The following is a 16,780-nucleotide window of genomic DNA, read 5'->3' on the forward strand; positions in this document are numbered from 1 at the left end:
AATTTTTAATGGGTTTTTTTTTATTACATGCCATAATGCCATTAGTAATTTAATACTGGAAAAGTTTTTAATAACAACTTTAAAAACAATTAAATAAAAATAAACATGTATTTAAAACGATATAAACAATTAAATATCGCTTCGAAACTAATAAAAATTATCTTTTATAGATAATTTTCAAATACGGTCATGGACCAATTGAAAGGTTTTGCTATTAATATCATTGAAATCGTATGTTAAGAAAATTAATAGAGCATGAATATTCTTTTGCTCACCATCATTGTTCAATGATGGTGAGCAAAAGAATGTGATGGCGAGCTTCTATAAATCGTAAATTTTTTTCCACATGCAAAAGTGTAACAGTAATTATTACTTATTATATAGTGCTTCTCGTCATTTGATTATTATACTGTATTTTTTCTTCTACCAATATAGCTGTCAATTTGGCTATTCATCAGGACTTATCACACCACAATCAAAAAGGTGACTAGATTAGAACTTTATTTTTTAATTAACAAAGAAATGTACAGTGCATTTCGGGTCTTTTAACCCTTTCAGTTGAAGAAGACCACTTTCATTAAAACTAATTTAAAATTTTCCATAAATAATTTCATTTTTTCACCTTTGATTGTGTGTGATAAGTCCTGGTTAATAGCCAATTTGATAGTTATATTGGTAGAAGAAAAAAACAACGAAACGTAAATTATCCTAATTTAATATTGAACAATATTCATCTATATGTTATTCAATGACTGTAGACAAATATTAGAATAGAATGAACATGCTTTAAATTATATAACATATATGGTTTACACAATAAGAATAATTTAAATGAGTGGTATAATTACAGTCAACGTGATAAAATCATTGATTGATGTAAGTAAATCAAAATAAAATGATCATATATTATGTAACTAACTAAATATAGCGACTTCGGGGTCCTATAAATCAGGAATAAACTAACAGAGTATTAAAAATTACAGTAGTTCTTGTGGTCTGGGAGTTCATCTGAGAGAAGATTGCATCCTGATAGAGAAATTCCTTTTACGTATTTCATAATTTTTACACTAAAACAGTAAATAAAATACTAATTGGACTATATACCTATAACTACTATTCATACTTCTATGGAACAAATTGTCGTATTTATTTAATAAAAAAAAAAAACATGCGCGTGCAATCCTAAGTGGATGACTGATTTATTTCGCCACAAAAACCATACTTTTAATATTTATAAGAGACTCGCTTGTTTATCACTAAATTTATACAATATTCTATAATGTAGCATACAATTTTATAATAATAATTTAATATTGAAGCCACTAACAACATAACCGAATATCAGTGAAGAAAAGGAAACAGGACAATATTAACAATTGCATATATTAAATTTGGTCTATAGCCCTATAAACTTGTATATAAATCCAAAATATACGAGCAATTATTCATTGTGACGTCGTCACAATGCCGGGCTGCAATTTTTAATCATATTCTAAATTTAAAAAATGTTCCTCATCTCAAATTTGTAGTGTCTCGCCCCTGTACATCATACTTTTCCTGATAACAATGGAGTCGTGCCGCACATCTATGTAACTTCATTCAGGGGAAATTTTTTGAATTGAATTCACGTGACTTCCGGTCTAGACCGGAGTTCGTGTATAGTTAATCGGGACCTCATATCCCTAAGCTATCCGTATACGGTCGCGACTTTCATCTACCTAACACAGTTATCGAGATTAAGGAAGGACAGACAAACAGAAGGACGACGATGGGAATTTATAGATCTACAATCTCTTTAAAAATTATAGATCTATAATTTACACATTGAAAATTCGAATAAATCTTAAGTAAAATGGATCTATAACATAATGTAACTAAACAATATTGTTATTAATCTTTTTTGTTTTATTTTAAACGAAATACTTTGTATGTTCTACTATTACAAAATCTTTCATGAGGACAACAAAATTCTAAGAAAAAAAAAGGAGAAAGGAGAAGAAAAGTATCAACATAAGTCTACTCTAAGTAAACAACGAACGTGTAAATCTATGATGCCATTGCTCTTCGGGACTTTGATTTATACGATAGCTTAAGTATTATATAAATATTTCGCCTTACTTATTTATAATGACGCCAATCTCTGGTTTGTATAACCGGAAAACACTGATAAGTAAAATTCACTATATCGTTGCTTATCACTCATTGCAATATTAAATTGCGGAAAAAAGTCGCGAGTGGTTTCCTCGCGATAATTATACTCCGAAGAATATTTACACATCGAGAATGTAATAAATGCTGCAGCGCTTTTTCAGTAGGGAAGCGTCATCACTCTACAGATATGCGGATTGTGCTCATCCTCTGTTTGCTATTCTTCTATGAAGTTTCCTCTCAAGGTATAGTATTTAATGAAGTAGTGATAAAATTACTAATTACGTAATTATATAATATTAAAATTATAATTATAGTAATTGATGCCAAGACATTTGAAAATGTACTGTACATTTTCAAGTGTCTTGCATTAATTAGTGTAATTATAATAAACGTGTATATATGATTTTAGCCTTTTAGTCAAGAAAATTTAAACATTTTACCTTAATATAAATGTCATGCTATCACTTAATACAACTAAATAAATTAAAAATATATAAATTTTTATATTGTAATTATCTTATTATTATTAGCAGCATATATTTTACTATCATTTCATTATCCTTTTAAATGCATACATTAAGATTTTACATTAAATAATTAAGAATTTAAACTAATATAACAGAAAAATAATCAAAATTAAATTTACTTCTACACTGTATGTTGAGTTATTTATATCAATATATAATTTTCTACTAACAGTAATCAAAATTATTATACTTAACTAATTATATCTATAAGTCATTCATCTCAACTTTAATAATTAAACTTATTTACGTAATCAAAATGTAATTTTTTAAAGTAATTTCCAGTGTTAAGGCCGAGTTTATTTTAATTAAATTTTTAAATATTTGCCCTGATATAAAGGGCAAAGTTTTATATCTACATCCTTCTATTTACGTTTTTGTTCTTTAATTTCTAAGAACGACTGATACTGGTAATATGACCTTTATTTTATTTTTATTTTTTTTACTTTCTGTCAATATGCGAAGAAAACGTTGTGTAATTACAACTTCCATTTACCAAATATTCTTTCGTAATCACGTTTCTGAATTCCCGTTTACGATACTTTCTCAGTTTAATAATAACCATTAAAATTTTGAAGCAGAATAATGAGCTAAATGGCATAATTAAATCATTGTGTAAAAGATTCGCTTGCAATTTTTCATTAGAATTAAGCAGTAAAGTCTGTAAATGAGAGCCTTGATTTAAGAAGAATTTCAATTATAATTTTTAGATTTCGACAGAAGGAAAGAGTGTGTATGCAGAAATACACGCATACGGCTTTTATAATTATTTTAATTTATTATTTTAATATCGTTAATGAAATAACGAAATTACTATTGAATTATTACAGCTTCCATATGTCATCTGCCTCCAAAACCTGGACCGTGTGATAGGTATTTTCCGAAATATTTTTATAATCCCAAGACGGGAACTTGTCATCTTTTCATTTATGGAGGATGCGGTGGAAACGATAACAGTTTTTCTACAAAGTCTCAATGTTTAAATGCATGCCGTGGTAAGTATAAAGCGTGACGTGTAATATAAAATGATCGCAATTTATATATATAAATCGCTTGTATCAAATCGCTAACAATTTGGGCCATATTTAAAGTATTCTATATCTAAAATTATATTTTAAAAAATCGTTCTAAAATACGATAGAGACATAAACAAGCGTATAACTATAATATATCAATGTAGTAAATCTAAAATTGGAGCTAAGATCGATAAGATTTCATAAAAGTTGTAGCAGTTCATGAATCGTATACAATGGTGAATTATTGTGGTCGAATGTAATGCTATACACAATGATCAGCATTTAGGTCAAGGAAGAGTGCATCATACAGCACACAAATTTATTATGGTTAAGTTTGAAAGCTTCTGATATAATTCGTAAAATAAAATAATAAAAGAACTTATTAATAAAAAATTCTATCAAATTCTTTATTTTCTTTTCTTTTCTTTTACAGGATTATGATTTAAAATGGAATGAAGAATGGACATTTATCTTTTTTATACGATTTTTTTTTTTACCTATACTGTATTTCTTGCTATAAAAATTTTACTTTTATAAGCTATTTTATGAATTTTTAGAGATTTAAAATAAAATATTTATTCATTTCATTGAATGTAATGTGTTATTTTTATAAATAAAATATTTTAAATAACTTTTTGTAGTGGATTATAATGATTTTTCATTATAGTAGATATGCTGTATGTAGCGTTAGATCAGTCTTTAGTACTAATTAAGTTCTATATATCAATGAAAAATATAGCCTAATTTACGTAAAAAAGTAAAGAATTCAGTATTAAAAGTTTAGAAAATATTTAAAGTTTTAATCTAATTAGAAGAATTTATTGCTAATTAGTTAAGACAAATATTTTTGTATAATTCGCAAGTTACAGCGTATTTTGTTGGGCTTATATTCAATATGCCATTAAATTAAAAAGAAAAGTTAACATATGTTCAGAATATACTAACTAAAAACAATTTAAAACTAATAATTCAATAGTTTATTTAATAAATTTTAAAAAGTAAACACATATATATATATATATACTTAAAACATTTCTAACAATACAGGAAAGCTAAAAAGAGGTTAAAATGTAACAATCGAAACTTAAATATTATATTAAGAAATTAAATCCAGAACAAGGAGAACCGAAAAAATCGATATTAATAAAACATGTGCTTGCCAGGGATCGAACCTGGGACCTTCCGCGTGTGAGGCGGACGTGATAACCGCTACACCACAAGCACTTATTAACGTACGCTTTCCGGTATAGTTATCAACACAATAATAGATTATATTTAAAAAAATCTTATCATTAGTTAGCGTGGATATAATTAATTAGCTACCATAATGTCCTATCAAAAGCTATAATTCGTAATCTACTAGCGTACTATTCACATGTTAATGAATAATAAAAGTAATTACTAATATATATCAAAATAAAACCAAATAGTGAGCATGCATATCATACATAATGACGCATTAAATGCAAACAACCATATCTTAATTTCGCGTTTATTATTCCAGAAAAATAATTTATTAAATCGATAAATTTTTTTCTTTGATGTCGCTAAAGGATTTAGATTTTAATCCGAGTATATTATTATAACGAAAGATGATATTTTCGTAATAAAAATGTCAAAAAAATGAAACAAACCAGACTGCTTGTGTCACAAACACATCTGAGGACACTAGAGAATAAAAAGAAAAAGTTTAAAAAAAAAAAAAAGTTGTGCGCTCTGTTTTAGCGGCTTTTCTGGATAAAATAACACAGAAGTGTTTAATGACACCTCTTTTTTCCCCTAAAAAAAAGTTATTAAAATTCCGTTTGAATCAATAATGTGATCTGAAACTTGTTGATAAGAATATATTTTGTTTTAATTTGCGTATAAATTGATTATATTTTAAATTTTTATAAAATTAACCGCCGATACGTAGATAATTCACTATTTATAACTGCTACAAACTTGAAATTTTTACGATAAAATAAAATACAAATTTAATATTAAGTTTCTAAATTTTTCGGTAGATGGCGGCAAGTGTTAATGGCGTTAAAGATTTCGTGTATGGCCTGTGTGTGTTTTATACAATATGAAACGTAAATGATAAAGATATATGAACTACATGCACTACAGAATTCAAATATTAAATTTTAATTTGTTTTAAGATAGATATAAGATTTTATTGACTTTGGAAGAGATAGAGTGTAAATGCCTTGTGGAAACCGTTAGTTCTTATGAAGAGATAATCGAATGACACAACAACAGAGATGCTTCAGTTTGGAAGGATGCAAGGATCGTTGCACTAGTTGGAGTAAGACACCCGTCTCTTCCGCTTTCTCGACCAATTCGTAATGATTCTTCGATACTTTGTGATCGAACAGTATCCCGATGTTTAGAATTCTCAGATCGAGTTGAAGTGTACTGTACATCGTAAGAGATATGTGACGCAAATGGGAACTTGTGGAAACAGTCTGGTGTCATTCAGCCAGCATCTCAGGGGATCGAACAGGTGACGTAGAGCGATACCAGCCACAGAAATTGGTTGAATCGATAGCGAACAGAGATTCTGATTTTGATCCAAAAGAGTGCAGTAACCTAACAGCAGCGAGAGTAAATCGGAATTGTAATTCCAGATAGCGAAAACACACGGACGGATTCTATTATTAGGATACAATCCCAAATCCACTATCCTTTTACCCAGAAAAGTCATTCTGATCTGAGAATAGTTGAAAAAAAACTGAGAAATTCGTAGTTATCGGTGTAGCACTGCATAGTTTACTCGAATAAATCCGTGAAATGATAATGGATGGAATAAAACTCGAGCAGAACATCAGCGACTAATGAGCTGCCGTATACTTTCCACACGTACCAACCAAGTGATTGACTAATAATCGAGTGTAGATACGAAACTGGAATTTACCTTGATGTAGTTAACATTCGTTCCTGTAAATATTCAAAGCATTTCGAAAATCATTGTTCTTATTTCCTTTGATACGTATTTAGAATGATCTGGTATATCGATTCCAATATTGCTCGATTTTCCATTAATCTATAATCAGGTTAGACATGACATTAAAAAAAACAAATTAATGATTCGTGATTAAACTTTATATATATATATATAAAGTTATATATATATATAAATATAAGCTATATATATATATAAATTTAACTATATATATATATATATATATATATATATATAGTTAAAAATTCTTCATTGGTTTTGTTAAACAAACAAACAATACTCAAGCAGTAACAATACTTTTCAGTGTTTATTATTAACAATTACTTAATAATGTTAGCTAAATACATTAAAATTTAAATGTCTTTAATGTCGCAAAAATGCTAATCTAATTATTTAATACATATTTTAAACGATATAAATTTAAGCTTCCCTCAAGTAAAATCTGAATTTAAATATAAAAGTCAATAAGTAACAGATGGATTGCTTCTAACTTGTAAATAGCTGTTTAACCAATAGTATAGTCTGTTTCTTGTGAAACGAACAACACCATTGGTTTACTTACGTAGCTACTTGTCACTTAATAAGCATCCATTTTCTTCTATTAATAATTTGCATTTGTAGCCCATTAGAAACGTATAAAATTATTTTAATTTTAAAACAAGTTTCTTGTCAACAGAAGCGAAAATTTACAATTGTTTTAATAAATTTATTAATATTTAAAACAATTCACCCGACCGAGGATAGAATTGAAAATAGTAATAAATTTTCACTGTAGATGGCAGTAAGCAGTAGTATTGTTTAAAATTCTGAATACACACGACTTTTTATGCACTTTATATTTTGTAAATTTTCACGAAGTAAATTCTTTCCGATGATTAATATTATTTTCTAGTGTAACTACGGAAAAACCTGCGTAAAAAACATGCTAATAGATAGCATGTAAGGAAAAAAAAATTGGTAAAGGGCATTGAACCAGTGGGAGCTGAATTATCCGTTTCTGCAGGCTTTGGTAATATTGGGACAGCTGTTAGGATTTACAAGGGCGCGATCGCTGCTTTACCCTAGGATTAGGACGAACTAAGTAAACTATGTCATCTGTTTTGAGTTTCTCAGAACTTGTTAACAAGACTATCCTTCGTTGACATAAAGTAGAAGTTGCTTTAGAAGTAGAAGTGCAAAAGGACTAGCAGCAACTGATCGGATTTCTTTTCGCGCTCTACTACTTCCATTTTGTAAATATTTTTTTCCCGAAGTGTAGTTCTGTTCTCTGTAGTTATATATAGTGATACAGTCCTATAAATATACATATATATATTTTAATATATATTTATTTATTATTATAAAGATAAGATAACGCAATTGGTAAACTCGTCAAGCATTAGAATGGCAGAACTATAAGCTGAGAGGAAAAAAAAAGAAAAAGTTATTCGGACGCGATGACGCCATTTAAAGTTAAATTAAAGAAAGTAGTCGCCTTTATGTTGTTGCTTCTGACCGGAGAAGCGATATTAGATGATAATCTTAACATTTCGACGCATTTAAATGCTGGATTCGTTGCGAAAAATCGCTTAAAAGAGATATCGTCTTAAGTTTTTTTCCCTTTCTATGGCTATTCAGTCCGGTTTATTGCTGGAAATAAAATTCTCTTAATCCCCGTTTGCGTGCTAATTATAAAGTAAATATCGAAAATTTGCAGTTAAGATGAAAAGAATTAAAAACTGGTCTAAACGTAATTTTCTTCTCAGGTAATCTAAATAATAGGGTCGTTGCCTTTATCTGATAATCTTTGTTTAAAAAACATAGAAAATAATAATGTCGAGAGTTAAAGCAAACCTATACTTAACGCAAATTATTTAATCTTTACTTTCTCACTTAATTCTCTCACGCAAACAGAATTTTTTTTTTATTTTCGAGTGTAAACTTTAATTTTACAGACTAATAATGAATCTGTCATTGTTTCCAAGAAAAAAATTTACTGAATTCCCGTTTTCTCCTCCTCTTTTTTTACACACAAAATTCAAACGAAACGTGCGATTTTTTAAATCTAAAATGACCAATCGTCAAATAACTCAACTGTACTTTTTTTAAAGAATTAACTCCACACATTTATTATTATTTTTTTTTAACACACGATACAGAATTATAATCAAATCTTCCTATTCAGGAAAACAAAACACGATAAAATTTCATATCGGTTGTAACGAATTCATTAATTTCTCAATAATTTAATGTGAGATAATTGTTAACCAATGGGATACATTCACGCTTTTTAATTGAACGACCCGTAACAGATTTTATCCAATGAGGAATAAGTGTTTACACCGTCAGAGGGTGCTGTCGCCCGTTGGTGGAAAAATAAATCTGATTGACCAGACGTATAGCACGTGTTACCATAGCAACTCGTAGAATGACCAATGGAGAGTTACGCAGACAGGTGTCGAGTTAAAACTCTGTCGAAAATGTCACATTGAGCATTTCAATATGGACCGGACGTTATTTAGCTTCCTTTTAAGTAAGAAACAAAAAAAAAAAAAGATTTTTGAGAAGTCAACGACAGTTATTGTTTTTAAATCATTTTATATGTATTTTTTCCAGTTTTGTATCCGAGTTTGTCCGAGTGTTTTCTGAGTGGCAGCCAAAATAGCGAATGTCATCAGTGGAAAGAAGAATTCGCTCGAAACCAAGCTACGGTCACATCCAAAGTGCCACCGGACGTCCTAGGAAAATGGGTTTCTGAGAGGTAAGTAGCTGCTTTTATACGATCAACCCTCTCCAGAATAATGTTTTTACTCATTTTTTTTTGCTATTTATTTACTCTACGTTCGTTAAGTTTTTGATTTGATTCGCTTACCGAAAAGGTATTTAACGTGCATATTTTACTATTTCATATAATCGATAACTTTTAAGCATTTTGTTTTATTATTTAATAACATGACAAATAATAAAACAATACGACAACGTATATATAAAGTGTTATATTTTCTATTATTATACGAGGTACAAATTATTTTCTATAATATAAATATATCTTAAGCAATACGTATTTAATATAATATACTTTACGCACTTTACCTAATCTCATATACAGTCAAACCTCTGAAAAACGACCATTGAAGGGAAAAATTTCTGAGAGAATGGCCTCCGTTTAGAGGTGACCGTTGTCGAAGGTTCGACTGTATTTTATATTTCAAGTATAATCACTTTCCGTGTTTTTGAAAGATGGATAAAGACTATTATATTGTATATTTAGTTATAAAAGCGTATTATTTTGTTTAAATTTTTAGACTTAATTTCTGTTTAAATTCGGAAATTACATTATTAGATTATAGTTAAATTACAACTAAACACTAGACTATTGTTATCTTCTTAAACTGCAATCATATTAGAGCTAAACACAAGGATTTGGCCCACTAAGGTTGGTAAATTACATTCCCATTAGTTCAACAATAAGCTTCTTTAGTCCATTTACTGTAGTTCTTAGATCTATTTATAGCTTCCACTTAAATTCCCCGCGATCCTTTTACATTTTTACTCTAACCTTTCATTTATTATTATAACGAAAACGTTGAGAGGTATAAATCATAACAGTCTAAGTTACTTGTTTATTATGAATTGTACTTTATTCTCGCTTAAGTTGAAATTAGACGATGTTTATCTTTATTAAATAACGTTTTCTTTTATACTTTATGCAATGTTTTAAACATTTTTAATCATTGCAGATGTAATCTTTAGTAGAATTTCTGTAAACTGTGCGCTTTTAAAACGGGGAGTGGATCTGCTAATGTTAAATCAATGCAAGGTTATTCTACCTGTCAGGACTTTAAACTTCATCACGGTGGGGGTATTTCTCACTTGACAGTTTGAGTTGCCAAGTGTCTAAATGCAGGAAATATCCACCCGATGTTTACATTGCTTTCAGAATCAGCGGGGTTTCTCCCTCCCGCTCTTCTCCTTAACGGAATCGAATGACACCTAAGCGATCTTCTCGCTTTAACTTTCGTTTCGCTAAACGACAGCGAGAGGAGAGAGATTACATTACTGAGAAATGGCGCTTAGAAAGTAGAAAAATTTGGTGAAAAATTTCAGGTAGTTCCGCCTCGGATACCGTAATTATCGTAGGTGGGTTTGCGAATTTTCATGATTTAACCGGGGAGGAGTTAATGATGTAATGAGGCCGTTCATTATCCGTTGTGTAGTTTTATACTAGGAACTGCGGGTGGAGTAGCCTGGCTATTAGTTGGGGTTGGGCTTTTCGATTTGGAATGATGAAAGATGATAAGCTCGTTACCGAAATAATAAAATATTTATGCATAAACTATGCCAAGAATGTTACTGGGAGAAATGTATCGAAGCCTGGAACATCTGTAATGTGCTGGATTAAGTCTTAAGAGAGTGAGAAGGGAAGAAGGTTTGTGCTCTTAATGGAAGAGTGTGATAAGTATTGATCACGGTGCTGTGACTTTATCGCTCCAATGGAGTCAGTTTGCAGAGATCGAGCGAGCATGAAATCCTCTTTTCTCATAAGTCGTGATCTTTCACATGGATGAATCTGCACAGACTCCTCCCTACCAGTTGCTTCTTTCATAAAGTCATATCTCTGCCAAACTTCGATTTTGAATTATATTTTTATAAAATACGATTCTATTCTTTGAATCTCGGTTCAGGAATCGTTACTTTATCGGACGTTAGAAAACGACGATTAAATAATTGTTAATGAACGTAATTAAATTGACAAGGAAGGAAAGAACAGCTTGGATTTTGTTTACACAGAAAACCGATCCTTATTTTCTCCGCCTTTCTGCAGATTTATCATTTATGGTATAGAATTGCAAGAACAGCATCTAATACAAAAATAAGAAGAAATAATAATATCAAAAGCATATCTACTAGTAATAGAATAAATTAAGAAAGATAATTTTGATTAAGCTTCGAAAAAAAAGAAACTCAATTTAGAAGAGACCACCCACATTCCCTATTGTATGCCTATCTCGCTAGGTTTTTCTTTTGTCCGTCATCTGTCTACCGGAAGAAGTGCTTTTGTGCAGAACAAAAATGAAGCCAGGAATAATCGCATTTTCATTAATTTCATAGAAATGACTTGCATGGATCAGTATAGATTAAGCAGACGAGAAAATATATTGGAACGAGTCGTCGACGATGGTTTATTTACCTTTGATCTATTGAATGATGCGTTCGAGCAGTAGACGAACAGACTGACGCCTGTTTAGCAGATATGACTATGATGTGTCGACAGTTCATGTCACAAGTTCACTTTTGCAGAAGACATGTTCCAGGATTGATTCGGCGTGAACAAGATAAGTTTCGCGTTTAAATGAAAGTTTCGCTACTCCCTAATTCGCTCTTTGTCTCACCTAAAGGGCTTTATACTAAAGCAGAACCGAATTTAAAAGGTAAAACGAGAAAAGCTCCATCGCAGTTAACGTGCCTGAGAGATCTTTAAAGGCGTTTGCATTTAACTACAGCATATTAGCGTAGAAATCGATACCTATTGACAGCTAAGCCATTTAAAAATTGAGACATATTAATTTCATTGCCCCAGAAGCGTATTTAGCAGTATCGATGACGTGCTGCCGAAGTGGGTATATGTAATTACATGCCGTTCCCTATTCAAAAGTGACCTTGATGTGGCAGCACGTGACCAACTGTCACCCTCCTCCGTCCAAACCTAGGAGTGGTTCCACTCTAATGTATTAGCCAACAGCTGGAAAACTACTCGATGTTTGTTTTTCACTTCTTTTAAAATCTCGAGATTTTTATATAAAGTGTGGGCGAACGCATTCGATTATGCAGTGTCTAAGCCTTTTTCTACTATATAATCTGAAGAATGTGGCTCTATTGATATCGTTTAAAAGATTCACTCTTAACTTTCTTAGAATATATTTGAAAATACTATTGTATATTTCTCCGAAGTGGCATTAAGCCATTAATGAAACATCGAGGCGACTCAGTGTCCAGTAAACACTAATATGATCTAGTAGTATGCCACTTCAGCGTGTTTTAAGTTAAGCAAACAACACAAGTAGCACGCTACTAATGTTCTAAATATTCTAGAAAATATGGCAACTGCGTTTTAAGATACAAAATGAAGAAAATTTAATATTGATTATCGCTAAGAAAATTTAAATCTAAACAAAAATTATAGGCCTGTAAGCGTTACATTTAAAAAATAATAAAATCTATATTCAAAATTTAGAAAACTTATTTGGTACTATTAATTTTTCAGCTGTGAAGTACGTCCAGGACCAGATTTTCTCCTGAGACGTTATCAGTTTTTCTCAAACAAAACATTTGTCTTGCATCAGTTCTATTATATGGACGATTCTTGCACTTTACCAGCTTATTCCATCATTGCATGGGGTCATTATCATCTCTCTAGAGCATCCTGGATCGTTCCCGGTGCAATGGAAACCGATTATGTCACCACTCGGGTCAATCTAATCGCCTACAGTAGCGACGTGGCCGAAAGCTTGGCTCACAGGATCAATCGCTCCTGTCCGAATCATATTCGTTCGAATTGGCGGCCGTACAAGAGATACAGAATATATAGCTACGTAGAAAACGGAAATGGAAGTAGGAACGACGTTATCGAAGATTACGATTGTTTAAGTTCTCTACACATAACCTTTAACGAACTTCAATTAATGCGTGTAGAACATAGAAAAGCTCTGCACCATCGCCATAAGCCTCATCCTACTAGAATCGAACTGTTTTTGGGTGACGTACACAATGACGTGAACAAACGAAATTTTTACAGACCAACTAGTTATCAAGCACCGTTGCTTAATTCAAAGGTAAGTTAAACATTTTTCCATAAATATAAATCGGTGCTTATTTATGAGGCTTAAATAATTATCGATATAATTTAAGATCCTAGTAACTTCTGATGTGTCGCGCTAAGTGAATTTAAAGATGGAAGAAACGAAGTTGAAAGGAGGAAGGATGTTTTATTATCCGATTCAAAAGATTTAAGAGGGCGTTGCCTCCACCTGTAAAAACCAACTTATCCGATCCTGATTAGAATTTAGAATTACTTCTAATCCCTAGACTATAAAAAACGCTAAAATCGCGTGTTACATGAACTCGTTTGCTATCTCATCCAATAAAATTCCGATCGAGATCAAAACAATGTGACTGAGGTCATAAATTAGATTTAAAATAACATCGTCTTTGCTATGTTATTTTAAGATTTTGTTCCCCTTCGCATCTACGGAATCTTGGCTTAGAATTAATTTAAAGCTTTCGTCGGGAAGCTCATACTGGTTTTTCCTCCTCTAACCCCTTAAAGCCCCATTCAAAATAAACTCTCATTCGCATCAGGTAAGCGCAAAAAATGGGTTACGACGTGTGAGGGTTTGGAAGAGACAAATGGCTACGTTTATGCTCGACCTTACTGTCATCGATAGTCGTCTATGCCCTGTAAGTCGTGTCTTGTTTTCTAGAAGGGGCAAAAGAGACGACGACGTTTGTCATGCATCTTCGTCAAGCCGTCAAGAGACAGGACCTCCAGACGCGCTACATCTAGTTAACTGTTGAGTAGTTATACACCCGCTTTTATGGCGGGCCAACAATGTGCCATAATAATACTAATAGAACTACATTTAAAAAAAAGAAAAAAGTGTCATAAGTGATGCATTAAACAGCCGGTTTCTCTTATAAATAAACTGAAAAGTTCTGTAAGTAGTAGTGCTGGAATCTGTAACGGAGGGGGGAAACATAATTTATGACAAAGATAGTTGCAATAGGGAAAAAAATTAAGTTTACGCAAATTGCGGCTATTAAACCTCCAGTAAAGAAAAAAAAACGTATTTGAATGAAATTAATTAACATGTAAAACTGATAATTATAAAGAAAAAATTTCAGATATCCACTTTTTGATATACCCGGAGGCACTGTACCTACTATGACATGTCCTTTTCACCCGCTGAGACTTGAAGTATGCGAGTTGTTCTTTTGTCTACCCGACTGTTTTACGAAGACCACCCACTGATCTTTATTATATCCCGAAAGAAAGACGATCATTGGTTGAAATATCCCGCAGTTCCTCTTTTTCTTCCCTCTGCCGTAGTGGTTTCGGGCAAATATTCAATTATTCGAAAAGATGGGCGAGTTTTGGAGGTTGTCATAAATTTCCCTAACCTACTTTCCGATAATTTATCTAAAGAAGTCTTACATAACACAAAGAAACAGGTTAATATCACAGGATACGAGTCAGATAGATCAAATTTCTATTTAAATATGCACGGAGATTATAGGAGACTTCTATCACCACATCGTCCCCAGACGACGTCAACATCCATCTTTTAAAGCCGACAATACGTTTTTTGACAACCGAAATAACCTTATGACACGCGATAATTGGATAAATTGTGTTTCTCACGTTATTAATGATCAGGTTGGGATGAGTGATTGTCATACGTGATGATAATTACCTTCTTACATGACAAACCGCGATGTAGATGATTAAACCTATCTGCAATTCACTTACTGCATTTTTAATTCCAATGCCAATTTATTTACATAAGCCTACGAATATCGGCTTCAATTTGATTTATATGTATATACGTTTTACTTATTTCAGAGTGTAGGATGCCACGTATGCCATCTAGTCAGTAAATCTCACGAATTATCCCCACCGCAACTTCCTGCACGTCCGAGATTGCCTGTATACTTGAATGGAGAATGGATCAGTACCAGATGCGAGATACGTCCACTGGGAATGTTCCTAACACGTCAGCTACAGTTCAACAGAGATAACTGGAAGGGTAGTTATCAGTATTATGCCGATCCGAACTGTGCAACACCCACTTTTCTTCTGGAGGCCGAAGGCAAGTTTGTAGAGATTCAACCATCCAACAAATTCGCGGGTGCTACCGAATATAACTTTAACGTTTATAGGGGTTTTCTGACTCTTCAAAAAGATTCTTTCGTGGCCGGTGTCAATAGGCACAGTGGAAATCTATGCGGTCGAAGCGGTTCCTGGGAGGCTAACGTTACTCAGGATGTGACATCAACGGGAGGATGCTTGAACCTCGGCATACGAATACCAAGCCTGGAGTATAATGTTGTTAGAATAGACATAGATCATCACGGCAATTCACTGTTATATCTAGGGAAGTTGGACACCGATTTCAGGCCCACTAGTCCATCGAGGCGCCCCACTTCGTACCAGCTTCCTCTGGTACAATGTCGGCATATTTCGGATAACCATCTCAATCCAATACCACACGCACTTTACTTGTCATCGAGTTGTCAGTCAAGCTCCACTATAAACATTGTGATACTCTTCGTGTTCTGGATATTAAGAGAATGAGACGGAAAAAAAGTTTTGTGCGTGATGTTCGGTATTTTTATGGGTAGAGTAAATTTTTAGATTGATGTTTGTAAAAACTATTGTGGGTTTTAATAAGATGGAACAATAATATGAATTTTGTACTGTATATTGTTTGCTATAAAAAAAATTCGCAGATTTAGATGTACAAAATTGAAGTGTATCTGCGGATAAGGCTGTCGTTATTGTTAATTTAATGAATGTGAAGTCTGTTGTAATATAAATGATGTAAATAAACATCTTAACGTTTTTCTTGTAAACATTTTTCATTGCAGAAATTCTCTTAAAATCATCGATTTTTAGAAACTTCTGTAGTATTTTCCGAATGAATGGTACAGTACATTTTGTACTACATTAAAACTAATTTTTCTTTAAAAACAATATAAAAAATAAAAGCTTCAAAATTTAAAATTATTTTTAAAATCTTAAGCTTATTACTTCTAAAAATAAGTAAACCTATCCAGAAAAGTAATAACCTCGTCGAAAAACGAAAATACCAACTTCTAGAATTTCAATTTTTGTTCCCCAAAAACTCATTTATCCACATCTGCAATATATCATTATACCTATTTCCTTACGGGGTTGACAGCGAGTCAGGACCCATCCCGCCCAGAACCGGTCCTATATTTCGTTTTGTGTATCTTTTACATACAATTATTCTATAACAGCAATATTCTTTCCTTATATTATTTTGTCATAAGGAAAATGATATCTGTGGGAAAGAATATTTTAAATAACAGCGGTTAGATTAGTTACAGATTAAGATTATCGTTCGGGGAGTGTCCAAAAACAT

General features: G+C 31.8%; 2 protein-coding genes and 1 non-coding gene across 3 annotated transcripts; 2 read left to right on the forward strand and 1 right to left on the reverse strand.

Moving 5' to 3' along the window:
- Positions 1 to 2,144: 2,144 nt before the first annotated feature.
- Positions 2,145 to 4,322, forward strand: LOC136973037 (mambaquaretin-2-like). Its single transcript, XM_067267725.1, has 3 exons — positions 2,145 to 2,393; positions 3,506 to 3,670; positions 4,125 to 4,322. The coding sequence occupies exons 1-3, from the start codon at positions 2,339 to 2,341 to the stop codon at positions 4,130 to 4,132; spliced, it is 228 nt and encodes a 75-aa protein (XP_067123826.1). The 5' UTR covers positions 2,145 to 2,338; the 3' UTR covers positions 4,133 to 4,322.
- A 520-nt stretch (positions 4,323 to 4,842) lies between these two features.
- TRNAV-CAC (transfer RNA valine (anticodon CAC)) lies at positions 4,843 to 4,915 on the reverse strand. Its single transcript has one exon. It is a non-coding gene; the product is annotated as a tRNA-Val (tRNA).
- Positions 4,916 to 9,018: 4,103 nt separating this feature from the next.
- Positions 9,019 to 16,247, forward strand: LOC136973406 (protein APCDD1-like). The gene is made up of 4 exons (XM_067268130.1): positions 9,019 to 9,150; positions 9,234 to 9,378; positions 12,883 to 13,450; positions 15,238 to 16,247. The coding sequence occupies exons 1-4, from the start codon at positions 9,120 to 9,122 to the stop codon at positions 15,967 to 15,969; spliced, it is 1,476 nt and encodes a 491-aa protein (XP_067124231.1). The 5' UTR covers positions 9,019 to 9,119; the 3' UTR covers positions 15,970 to 16,247.
- The last annotated feature ends 533 nt before the right edge of the window (positions 16,248 to 16,780 follow it).

Source organism: Centruroides vittatus, unplaced genomic scaffold (genome assembly GCF_030686945.1).
Source record: "Centruroides vittatus isolate TY-2023 unplaced genomic scaffold, ASM3068694v2 contig_1074, whole genome shotgun sequence".
In the NCBI taxonomy this organism is placed as follows: Eukaryota; Metazoa; Arthropoda; class Arachnida; order Scorpiones; family Buthidae; genus Centruroides; species Centruroides vittatus.